The sequence below is a fragment of the Hipposideros armiger genome, unplaced genomic scaffold, assembly GCF_001890085.2.
Source record: "Hipposideros armiger isolate ML-2016 unplaced genomic scaffold, ASM189008v1 scaffold_228, whole genome shotgun sequence".
NCBI classification, from domain to species: Eukaryota; Metazoa; Chordata; class Mammalia; order Chiroptera; family Hipposideridae; genus Hipposideros; species Hipposideros armiger.
In genome coordinates, this window is record NW_017731578.1 from 676,276 (window position 1) to 688,842 (window position 12,567).

The following is a 12,567-nucleotide window of genomic DNA, read 5'->3' on the forward strand; positions in this document are numbered from 1 at the left end:
CTTTGGGGCTCCAGACACGGGACTCTCAGGGTTCCACATGAGCTAGGGCATATGGGAAGTTGCTACAAAGTCCCAATGGGCAGCATCAGAGGGAGAGCCCCCCACGATCTGAGGTTGGGTCCCACCACGCCTCCCACCCCAGCCAGCAGCCAGCGTGGCTCTAGATCTCCTTCTGTGCATGGAGGGCACTACATGGGGAGTGCCCCCATGGGTGGGGCCAGCATCCTGCCAGGGTGACTGGGTGCTTGAGGGGGGCGGGACAGAGCGGTGGGGGAGGGGGAGAGAGGAAGGGGAGCCTCCTGGGAAGCCAATGCCTTGGTTTTCTGGTTTCCACATCACAGGGACCATCCCCCAAGGGAGTCTTGAAGGCATCTTGGGAAGAAAGTCTTCACTTGTCACTTGAAAGACCTAATTACAGTCTTGGAGGGAGGCCCTGCCTCTGTGAATGACAGAACCAGGGCCTGGGTGGCTGGGCCCTGTTCCCCACACTTGCTCCCCAGAGTCCTCCCCTCCGTCCCCTGGGCCTCTCTGGGTTGAGGACCTGTCCCTTCTTTCCTGGGTTGGCTGCCTGCCTGACCACCCCAAACTCTTCACGGACAAGTGGCTGCTTCCAGGGCCAAGTCAAAACTCCTCTGGGCCCCCGGGGTCTCTGCTGCTTCGCAGCCCTGGCTCTCAAGCCTCCCCGCCCCCTGCCGCCCCTCCTCCCATCCGGTCAGCGCGGCCTGTGGTCAGAGCACCAGCCCCTGCACTGTGATCCCCCTTTCCTGCTGGACCAAGCGAAGCAAGGACAGTCTGATCTGGGCCCAGACTGCCTGGTTTGAATCCCAGCTTTTTAATAAAGCAAATCGCTACAAACAGGCACACTGGATCGCTCAGAGATGGAATTTGCTCATGTTTTCGTCCATCTCGCCCCAAAGTGGAATCTAGATTGTGTCTCTCTTGGCGTCAGCTCCTGGGACCCAGCTGTGTCCCCCACTCCACGCCTTCTGGCTCTGCCGCCTGCGCTGGGGGATGGGAGGCAGCCAAGAATCCGCTGGTCTCTCAGACAAGCACGGGGCTCGCCGGGAGGGCCATGCTTGGGATCCCCCCACTGCTGACTTCTCTGGCCTGGGAAGGCTGCTGCTCACAGAAGCGGCCCTCCAGCCAGAACACTCCGCAACAGACCCAGAGTGTCTGCACCAGGACACAAACTCGATCTTCCTGGAAAAAGGGAGTTTATTTTTACATTTTTGGAAATGTCAGCTGGATGGTCAGCGCAGACATGGAGCAATCTCAATGGTGTTTATCCGGAGGACCGTCTGTGGGTTCACAGTAACTGGGGAAGAGAGAGAACTCGGTCACAGCTTGACCACACATTCCAACCTCATTACTGAGCCACCGCGAGACCCTGCTGCCTGCTCTTCCCACGAGGGCCTCAGCCTCGCACCAGCCTCCCTAGGCAGCACCGGCCACCCACAGGTCCCATGTGGCCCCTGCCAGCCATGTGCCGCGAGTCCTTGGTGGCGTGCCGAACCCCTGAGCCATTTAGAAGCTGCAGAGGCTGCGACCCCGGAGGCCTGGTGCCAGGGGAGCCCTTGCCGTGGCCACCAGCCTTTCTTCCCCCACCGTGCCCACTCTGAGACCCCTGGACTGCAGGGGTGGCGGGGGTGGTGGTGGTAAGTGAACCTTGAGGCTTTGTGACCCGAGTCTGGGTAAGGGCAATGCTACTGGTTCAGGTATATGGGAACTAGTCCCTCCACTACTGGCAGCAATTACTGTTGTGACCAAGGATCGTGGGTGATACACATTTTGGGAGACAGGATGCTACAACCTGCAGGGTCCCAGCCTCGAGGAGCACCTGCCTGATGGGGACTGTGACCTCCAGTGGAAGCCTCCACAGGACAGTGCCCTTCCTGCTTGTGGATTAACTGGGCAATGCCGGTCGCCACTGACAGGAACCAAGGCAGGTGAGATGTGGGGGTCAGGGAGACGGGGCAGCGCAGGCCAGGCCCTGCGGGTGCCCGTCCAGGGCAGGAGGGCAGAAAGTGGGCAGTGATGGCTGGACCAAGACCCACCTGGGGCTTCGTCCCTGAGGCCCCAGCGCCCACACCCGGAGGCTGGGAAGGGAGTTCAGATCTGCCCTCACTCCTTCCCGTCCCCACCCACCGGGCGTGTTGTCTCGAGCCCTGCATTCGCACAACACCCGTACGCATATACCAAAATGCCACCAAACGAAGCTAACTGGCTGCCCACTAGCCACACCGGCCCCCTCCCACCAGCATTCAGCCATCCGGGCGGCACCCACGGCTCCCACGGAGAGGCCTCTGCTGTGAGATCACCCCTCCGACTCGCTGCTGCAGTAACTGGGTCCACTTCTCACCCGCCAGCCCCTCGGGCCATCCTTCCCCCTACGCGGCTTTGGTTCTGTCGTCCCTCCCTTGTCAGTGCCAGCGTCATGCCCTCTCTCTGGAGCCTGCCAGAGCCAGCACTCAAGCAGCACCCGGGCTGAGCCCCCCGCCCCCCCCCCCAGCTGAGCGCGTTGTGCTTCTTTATCTCTCCCAGCGGACCACCTTTCTTCCTGCCCACCTCAGTGAAGCCATCGGAAACTCGTCCCTGTCCTCGTCACCAACACTTAAGGCCAGTCGCGCGTACGCACGCCCCTTCACCGCAACCGAGCAGGATGGAGGGCCCCTCTGAGCCTCTCGCCACCTGGGTTCCGGCCCACCTTCCTCGGTCCCACCAGCACTCAGCCACCGCTGGCCTCTCCCTTCTCTGACAACCAGCACAGCCCTGGCCACCCGGGGCCTCCGTCCCCACAGGCTAGCCCGGAAGCCTGTCCACACTGTCTCCCTCTCACCTTCTCCCCATGCTCCCGTTCTCCAGGCTGCAGAGGGGTGTCCCTCCTCCACCTGGAAGCTTCGCGCGCCTCCCAGCCCCCCCGTGACCTCACTCCCCAGCTGCACCACCTCTTTAACTGCCTTCAAAGGACAGTGTCCTCACGTCTCGAGTTCATGGCTGGTGCACTTTTTTCTTCCAAGGATTTTAACGTAACACTGGCAACATGCGAGAACAGGGCACACCCAGGAGCGCTCTGCAGCACACAGGACGCAGAACTCCAAGGAGCCTGCCACATGCACTTGACCGCGAGAACACGCCGGCCCCTTCCTTCTCACGCCCCCCCCCCCCAGGCGAGCACAAGCGTGGATTCTGCTCATCATCCCTCCTTCAGGAGTGGCCCATGTGTGTGTGCACGCATGTGTGTGTGTGCACGCATGTGTGTGTGTGTGTGTGTGCGGACAGGTCTGTGTGCCCAGCAGTACGGACTGACTTCAGGTTCTCTGAAACAGTGTCACCCTGTACACCATCCAAGACCCGCCCCGCTGTTGTGTCCATGGCGGTGAGGTCCCTGCTGGGTGGTGCTCCACTGAGAGTATTTCTCCGCTCACTCGCCCATTCTGCGGTGGACATGTGAGCCGCTTCTGGTGCTCTCCAGCATGAATGATGCGGCCGCTAATGTCCCCGTCTGTGTCTCGTGGCACATGCAGTGTGATGACTGGTCAGGTCCAGCCCCAGTGGCAGGGTCAGGGGGCTCCCAGGGCCCTCTCCCTCCACAGCCCCACCTGCCCCGCGCTGTCAGACCCAGGGGCCGGGGGCAGACTGCAGGCGCTGGGTCCCACCGTGCCCAGTGGCTGGACACAGGGTAACATCCAGAGCAGGGCAGCGCCGCAGGGCGCCAGCTCCACTTTCTAACTTACTATGTTTCTTCCTGTAGTTTTTCCTTTTCTTAAATTTCATATTGACTTTTGGCCATGATTCTGTCTTTTCAATGACTGTGGCTTCTACTCGAACAAGATCCTTTCTAGAAGGGAGGAAAAGAAATAATGGCGTATCTTACGGATTATTTCTCAGTTTTACTAATGTTTCATGTAACGATCTCTAAAATGAAGTTTTACTTCCTTTTTGGCTGATTATAGAAGTACTGTGCCCTCCCTGTAGACACTTAAAAAGCTACAAAGAAGCATAACGGGGAACAGTGCAGTGTGTCCACAGATATTAAAAGGGCCATGAATTGGGAACAGAACGATGATTTGGGCTGAATGTTCTCCACATTGGGACACTAAATCTCCACTCTTATGAAGTGTGAGCATGTTCTGCATGGCGTTGTGGTGACACGAGTGCCATGTGTCGCCCCCCCCAACCCCCCCCTCGCCTGGCCTCACTGCCGGGGCCTACACAAAGCCCCACGTGTGACAGCACATTACCCAAGGAGCGGCTTGCCAAGTAACGTGAAGTTGTCAGCCCCAACCAGCAGGACCTAAAAAATGAAATCAGTGCATTACCAATAAGTAATACAGAAGTCACTGAAAATAGGTCGTGACACCAGAAAATGAGAAAGGTATTGATTAGAAATTGTGATGTGGACTTGATCTGCGATGTAACTAATTATTGCCTTATTTAAACAGCACCGGCAGTAAGTGCAGCTTACGGAAATGCGCTAGACTGTCAGAGGCAGGACAGGTAAAACTGACGATTTGATGTGGTGACCACATACCAGGATAAGTGTGTTAACCTCCTATGAAAACAGTGGCTTTTTAATTTAAAAAAATTCTCAGGGAAGTATAACATACATATGTATGAAATGCACAAATCAGACTACGGTGTCTTATTATGCAGCTCACGGGCCTGCTAAGGCTGAGACGATTTAGGCTCAGGTGTGTCTGATGACTGCAGAATTCCATACAGCCAGGTCACCATTCTTGGTTTAGCGGAAATTGTGACACTAAGTGTGGCCACAGATGGAGACACCGTTGTATTCCAAGTGCAACGGTGTTTTCATTCGATGTTGGAAGAATGCCTTAAATTTCACTGGCAAGAAAAAAAGCATGCTCAACTTAAATGTCTAAAGACAAAGCACATTTATAACAACGCCAATGGATGGTGCAATTAGATGATGACAAATAATAAACAAACTGTTTCAGAGTTACTTTCAGGGAGCATGACACGCTGTCTATTCCTGGACTACCCAAGTTATGAAAAACAATCTGCATTAGTGGGTCTTTCTATACTTTTTGTTAGTGTGAAAAGTTTTAAAATAATGTGCTCAGATCACAGGCTGTGAGAAGACCATTGAAGGAACAGAATTTAGTGCTCTCCTTGGTGTAAATAGACAAAAACTACAATCACAAAGGAAGGAGGGGTTTTAATTAATAAAGCAAATCATACTCGTATACATCATATTACATTATATTAACAGTTACACATACTCTAGAAAAACGATCTGGTACAGAGAGCTTATATTTTATAGCTCTATAAATAAAAACAGAATTGGCAGAAAGGGAACAGACTCCCGGAACAGCAAACAGAATCACAGCCAAGGGCAGAAACGCTTAGCTCAGTCCACAGAACAGCACGTGCTGTGTAGATCCGCGAGATGGATAATCTGTGCCCGGGGTCATGCCTCCTAATCAGTCCTTACTGCTTAAAAACCACAGCGGCCGCAAATCTAACGTCAAATAGTGTCCTTGCTGAAACGTAACGTTTCCCCCCATAAACATGGCTTGAAAACTCTTTACATCCTTAACTGGGGCTTTTATTAAATCTGCGGTCAAATATTTTTTTCTGTGGGAATACATCAATGAGATATGACACGACCAACAGACACGTGTGTTTTTCCCTAGAGAAACGTGCCGACCGTCTCCAGGTAAGGAGTGGATTGACTGAGCCGGGGCGGCCCGGAGGAGCGGCCAGCTCTGCACCCGCCTGCCCTCGCCCTGCCTCGGCCAGCCTGCTCCATCACCCACTCTGCCTGTGGTCACCTCCGCCATGAGGACACCTCCCCGGTGACGGCCCGGGAACCAGGGATGGCACATTTGGTGACCGCGTCCCCGAGTACACAAAACAACGGACCGTCTTACCTTCTCCAACCGAATCCTCTCTCCACATTCAATGTCTAATTCATTTTCGATTAAAATCAGGTCTTCGGAGGTCACCTTCCACTGGTGGCTGGCAAAGTGCACCACGGCGAAGAGCCTGCCGTACTGGCCGGTGGCGATCAGCTCGTTCACCTTTCCCACGACCTCTGAGGGGCGGAAGGGGCGGACAGCAGCGCGGCCCGTCAATCACCCACGATGGACAGGCAGAGCTCCGCCCCCATGCTGGCCTGCAGTGACCTGACGGGGTCCGTCTCTCTGACTCTGGGTGGAAACCTGCCCCCACCCTGTTCGGTTCTCAGTCATTATTGATGAAGAGCCAGAGCTGGACAGTGTGCAAGCTCTGAGAAGGGAGAGGTGGCCCTTTTGCAAACACGGGGAACCTGGAGCGCCACCCCACGGGGCTGGGCTCTCTGCACGCCTCCTTCTGCGCCCCACCCCCCTCCGCTACTCAGGCCACAACCCCGTCTGCCCTGCGCAGTTTGCTGTCTGAACAGCGTCTACCAGCGCGGGGCGCAGCCAGCGACCACCCAGCTCCTGCCCCGGAACTGTCCAGACCGGAAGCCGCGCGGCAGAGGGGGCGGGACTCAGCCTGTAGCTTATGTGGCTCGCACCGCACACGCAACATTATTTTAAAACTAGGTAGTTCCATGCATTAATCTGCATTTCCAGGTTTTTGGGGAAAACTGAGGATCCTACACACCCCTATGGGGATGGTGGCTGTGGTGACCCGCCACACTGTCCCTCCTCAGGACACCCAGGCTGGTGCTGGTCCTCACTGGTTATCACGTGTCCTGTTCTGCCGGCTGGGGAGGGCTCTTTCTCTGAACCCACGTTTCTACCAAAGCAGGAAGGCAGGGACGGACCAAGTGCTCCCCACCCCCGACCCCGGTACCTGCTTCGAACACAGGGGCTCAAGGGGTATCTGCCAAATGAAGGGGGGCTTCCAATTCCGGTGTTCAGTGGCAAAAAATGAACCTGAGCGTTCATGCCCTGCCAGGTCTGGGAGCACCGAGAATCGCAAACCCCTCATTCTGTGGCCAGATGACCGCCTTCCTGGGAGAGGGTGGGTGCTGCCTGCCGGTTCTGCCTCTTACCTGCGTGATGTCTGGTCTCCTCAGCTGGGTCTGGCAGAACGATTTCTGGCCAAGGTGGTGAACTCAGGGATGTTTTAGGGACATATCTGTAAAAATCATTTTACACACGTGTCACACACGTGAAAAGGCAGTTCACAGCATAAGAAATGGCTGTCCCAGGAAGGACAGGAATCGACCCTGTCACCCATTCGCATCTCGGATGATCACTGGCTGGGGCAACGGCTGGGCACCCCCATTCTCAGGCGGCCAGATGCTGGGAGGGGACCGGCAAGCTGGCCATCGGGTGTCACGGGACTCAGGGCAATACCAGCGCAGGCTCTCTGGTGCAGACCCCACCCTTTGGGGTAATCCTGAGGATAGGCCCCCACTTACCCTCTTAGAACACCACCATGGGTCTTGTTAGCTAATCGTAACAGGAATTCTGAGCACTGTATTCCAGAAGAGCCCGTCCCTGGAATAACCCTGTGGGTCCTGGGCTGCTGGCCCACCCCAGGGGGGTGCTGGGTTATAGCGCTGGGTCTGAACCCCAGCTCTGCCCCTGACAAGGACATGACCTTGGCAAGCATTTAATGTCACTGGGCCCCAGCTTCTTTCACCAAGAAAGTGGGAATAAAAGCACCTGCCTTCAGGGCTGTGGGGGTTGGGAGGGGTTATGTGCCCAGAAGGACTCAACAGAGTGGGAACATGGTCAGCTCGGTGCCCTGGGGCAGCGGCGCCATCGCCACCATTCTGTCCTGGCTGTGGTCATGTGTGCCCCTCTCCCCACCTTGGGCCACCAAGCTTGGTGTGGGCATCTTCTTCATTTTAGTAACTTTCTCCCCTCTGCTTGGCCTGGTGTAGAGAGTGGGGGGAAACAAACAAGGGGAGCCTGGGCTTGAAAGAGGGTGAGAGCTCTTCCTAACTTCCTGTCCTAGTTTTGCCTCAAATCCCTCAAGTCCACAAACAGGGGAGAGGTCGGGAGAGCCCACATCGAGTTATTCAGACCCGTTTTTACGCGTTCGTTGCTGTTTGCCACCAGAAAGTGGGGTTTTCCTTTTGCTCACTGGCCCTCGGAACGTGCCCAACACACGTCTGTGAAATGCATGAACGCTTTCCAAGTTGGAGTTAACTGGCCATGTTGGTGTCACTGGGCAAAAAATTAAACTGAGCTTTCCCAGTGTGCTAATCTCAGAGCACCTAGAAACACGAACTCTGGCAGGACCCAGCCGAACCCGTGAAAACAACAACAACGGGAAAACTGGAACCCAGTGGGTTTCACAGAGGAAATAGGGAAAAATAGGCCAAATTGGCTAAAATGCCCACTTATGATTTCTCTCTATACCCTGACTCAGTTTTTCAACTTCTCCTTCTGAGAAACAAAAAAACCGGTGTCTCTCCCCACTGCCCAGGCTCTGGTGCAAGAGCGGCCAGCAGTTTTCTGAGAGTTTTACCATATGCCAGGCACTATTCTGGGCTCTTTAAATGCAGCAATTTGCCTACTCCCACAAAACTGCACCGAGGTGGATACTCATGCTCCACCCCGCAGGGGACGAAGCAGAGCTCTGGGCACTGTCTTGCTCAGGGTCCCGCTGCTGGGCACAGGGCGGGCTGGGGTCCCTGGGGGGCTCCCCCACTCGTAACCACCATCCTGTGCAGCTCCTCTGTCTCCCTCCAGCCAGTGGGACTCTGCTAAATTGACCTTCTGTAGTTTACAGTAAAGTTTTCCCCTAAGTATGAAATTTTAGCAATGAACATGCACTTTCAAATTTCACAGGTTCCTCCGAGAGATTCTGATCCCCCTTCCCAGTTAGACATCTCCAATAGGAGCTAAACATTTCCTTAATAAAGTACAGCTACATAAGGCCAAGGAATGCCTTGGTGTTTGGACTCTTGAAATTGTGTCTGTATTTATTTGTGTCGAGGGTCTGCGAAAAACACTGTAAAAAAAGTTAAGAGAAAATAGAAATATTCCTGGAAACCCAAATGTCTGAGGTTGTGACTTTAGAAAGACAGGTCTATAAATGAAAGGCAGAGTCACCAAAACCCACATTTCGATATTACCCTTGTGGAAACGAAGTGCTCTGCGAACTGAACCTTCGAGAAGCAGACCACAGGGAAGCTGAAGGAATAAGAGAAACACAGGTAGTTACTGCTGTGAAATGCAAACCGCTCTTTACAACCCTAAACGCACAACTGTTACTGGAGTCAGTTTAAAACACATCGCTACTAGTCTATAGAAAATCTAGATCAACAAAGCTAAAAGGACATCACTTTAAGTCATTGGTTTTTACAACAAGCATCGAGATTGGTTCATCACACCATCTAAAAGGGCCTACAACCAAATCACCCACCACTAACCCAGCCCTTAACCACCAAGTGCCCAGATCCTTGTGTGGGAACAGCTTCCAATGTGGTCCCGATAAGCCCGTCCCCCGGTATTCTCACCCTAGCCTTGCCCCCCACATGGACTGGTTTTCTGTGACCAATGGCCTGTAGCAGAAATGATGGAACAGCACTTCTGAGGTTAGGGTATGAAAGATGGCAACTTCCGTCTCGGAGGTTCTCTCTTGTCTGGCTGTAGGGGCTGCCACCCTGCCAGCGCCCTGTGGAGAGGCCTGTGTGGTCAGGAGCTGGGGCCTCCTGTGCCAGCCGAGGCGTGAGCCTAGAGGCAGGTCCTCAGCCTCAGTGGGATCCTGAGGTGACTGTAGCCCCAGCTGTCGCCTTGACTGCGATCTAATTCGATCCGGAGCCAGAACCACCCGGGTAGGCGGCTCCTGGGCCCCTGACTATCAGACACGGTGTGAGATAATGCTAGTTATCTTAAGCTGCTAAGTTCGGAGCAGTAGACACTAATACACCAAGGGACAAAGGCACTCAGTTCCCTGAGGAGAGAAGGGCGCAGAAACCAAAGGCACAGTGCTTAGGCGTGAAACGGAGAGGACGGGTTTCTCAGCAACTACTGCCGGTTGTTTTTGAAATGGAGCTATAATTTATATACCATAAAACCCACCCTTTTAAAGCTCACCCGGCAGCAGTTGCTCTCTAGTCCTGGTCTCCTTGGCTTGTTTTCTTCTTCTACCATTTTGGTGTGCCTGAAGTTTAGACCTTGAACCTAACCTTACCTCTTCTCTATCTATGGCCATTCCTCTGGTGATTGCATCGCATCAAATGGATTTAAGCATCACTTGTACACTGGTGACTCCCACATTTACACCTGCAGCCTGCACTTGGATATCCACCTGTGTGCCATCGCCACCTGCGTGTCTAGCGGGCAGCTCAAAGCCTACCAAAGGCTCCTGATCGCCTGCTTCTTCATGCTCCTCCCCATCTCACATAACGGCAACGTCATCCTTCCAGCTGCTCAGGCCAAAAATCTTCGACCCTTCTCTCACGCCTCTCAGCCAGCCTATCAGCAGATCCGCTCGGCCTTCTCTGAGATCCAGGCTCTGACCACTTAAACCATGCAAGCTACGAACACCCCGACTGCATTATCACTAACCCCCTGCTCCCCGTCTTGCCTCCCTTCTCTGCACAGCATCTAGTAGGATCCTGTTAAAACTCAGAGGTCTGATCATGTCAGTAATTTGCTGAAACTCTCCAAGAACTTCCCGTTTCATTCAGAGATAAGGCAGAAGTCCTTACGGGGCCTACATGGCGCTGGGCAGTCTGATCCCGTCTCTCTGAGCCCATCTCTCACATGGTCCCTCTGACCCGCAGCTCTGGCTTCCTTGCTATTCCTGGGACACACCAGGCGTGCATCTGCCCTGGAGCCTGTGCCCTGACAGCTCTTTCCCTGAAAGCCCTCCTCTCCCTCAGGTATCTGCAAGGCTAATTCCCTCATTGCTTCTTCGTCTCCACTCAAATACCATCTCAGTAGAGAGGTCTTTCCCGACCATGCTATTTAAAATTGAACCCCTCTTCCAACTCATGCTTTATTTTACTCCATTAGACTTATCAGCTTCGAACATATGTCATTTGCTTATTTTAAAACTGCCTTTCTCTCCCGTCACCCCTTCTCCCATCAAAATGCTAGCTCCACTAAAAGCAGGGGTTACGGTCGTATGTTTATGATTGATGTATCCCCACCCTGGACCAGTGTTTGATATGTAACTGGTGCTTAATAAATGGTGAGTGAATGAAGGCAACCTACTCTGCTCAGTCATCAGATGAAGCCCCTGTTGGAACTCTAAGTGACGAGGAACTCGGCACCACTCATGGGAGCCATCCCACCATTAAAAGCTAAGTTAGGAAGTTTCTGCCTCTGACCTGCTTTCCTGTAACTCTCTCCTATGGTCTTAGTTTAGCCCTGGACGTGACAGGGACAAAGGTGCTCCCTCCTGTCCCACAGGATTGTCCCTTCTATCTCTGAGGACTGTGACTGTGACTCTCCAAGGTCCCATCTGCTCACCATTTTAGTCACCTTCTTCTGTACTCACTGCACAGAGTACAGGGAGTTTCTCTGTGCTTCTCTCAAAAGTGTGAGTCTGGAATTGAACCCAGGATTCTAGAGGTGGTTGTATATCAGTAGAATACAGGAAGTCCCACTGCCTTTGTAAAAACTTCCCTGCCTACATATATACCCACATTTTATTAGGGAGAATGTCAAGCATACAAAAGTAAAGAGAATAGCATAGGGAGCCCTAAGCCCTCAAGGATCCCTCCCCAGATTCAACAGTTATCAACTCATGACCAATTTTATTTGATTTACAATGCCTCAGGCTCAATTCTGCAATTATTTTAAAGTAAATCAGAAGTTTTTCAATCAGTAAAGATGTCAGTATATTTCTAAAAAAGGACTCATTAAATACAACAACAACATAGCCATGACACCATTATTGCATCTAAAAAAAGGGAAAATTCTTAATATCGTCAAATGTCCACTTAGCCCAACTTAAAAACACACATAAACACTCGTGCACACAAACATACACTCAAACCATTTTCAGGCAGAAATTTACAGTGTTTTTGATGAACATAACCTTTTCTGAACCTCATTACAGCCTAGTGCTGAAAATACAGCTGTAGCTTATGCTGAATGGGTTAAGATTAGGTAAGGACATTCATCGCCGTTTTCCAGATGAGGACAATGAGGCTCAGAGAGTGGCTGGAAGTCTGCAGGCAATGATAACGCACAGGTTTTGGCGCGGGACGGAGCTGTTTGAGTCACTCCTTTCCCATGTCCCCGCTGTGTGACCCTGGGTAAGTTACCTAACCTCTCTGGGCCCCAGTGACACAGGGCCTATACTGAAGTTGAAGAGCTATCGTCAGTATTTCAGTTACTGACTAAAGGAGTCAGGATCTGAACCCAGGTTTCCCCGACTCCAAAGCCGGTGCTATGATCACCGCATGAAAAAAGGCGATCAGCACCAAAGGCATCGAGTCGGGCACAGACGGACACAGGGCGGGATGGCCAGGAGCGCCGCTCGCCCCGCTTCCTCCCTTCACCCCGCGGCTCGGGTCTCACCCGCTCCGGGCCCCGACGGCCTCAGGATGCTGCGGCTGCACGCGGACACCAGCCGCCCAAAGGTGACCGGCAGGGTCGAGGCCGCCATGGCTGCCGCCATCTTCCCGCAGCCTCGGCC

General features: G+C 53.5%; 1 protein-coding gene across 1 annotated transcript; it reads right to left on the reverse strand.

Moving 5' to 3' along the window:
- Positions 1 to 1,191: 1,191 nt before the first annotated feature.
- On the reverse strand, positions 1,192 to 12,567 carry MRPL21 (mitochondrial ribosomal protein L21). The gene is made up of 7 exons (XM_019654736.1): positions 12,450 to 12,567; positions 9,047 to 9,104; positions 7,007 to 7,092; positions 5,895 to 6,058; positions 4,242 to 4,294; positions 3,735 to 3,838; positions 1,192 to 1,315 (listed from the first exon to the last, which is right to left on the reverse strand). The coding sequence occupies exons 1-7, from the start codon at positions 12,547 to 12,549 to the stop codon at positions 1,251 to 1,253; spliced, it is 630 nt and encodes a 209-aa protein (XP_019510281.1). The 5' UTR covers positions 12,550 to 12,567; the 3' UTR covers positions 1,192 to 1,250.

Coding starts and splice junctions, on each gene's coding strand:
- MRPL21 (XM_019654736.1), bottom strand. CDS start 12,549: ATGGCGGCAGCCATGGCGGCCTCGACCCTGCCGGTCACCTTTGGGCGG. Junction 9,105..12,449: donor GCCGTCGGGGCCCGGAGCGG/GTGAGACCCGAG, acceptor TTATTCCTTCAG/CTTCCCTGTGGTCTGCTTCT. Junction 4,295..5,894: donor AGAGGATTCGGTTGGAGAAG/GTAAGACGGTCC, acceptor TTCATTTTTTAG/GTCCTGCTGGTTGGGGCTGA.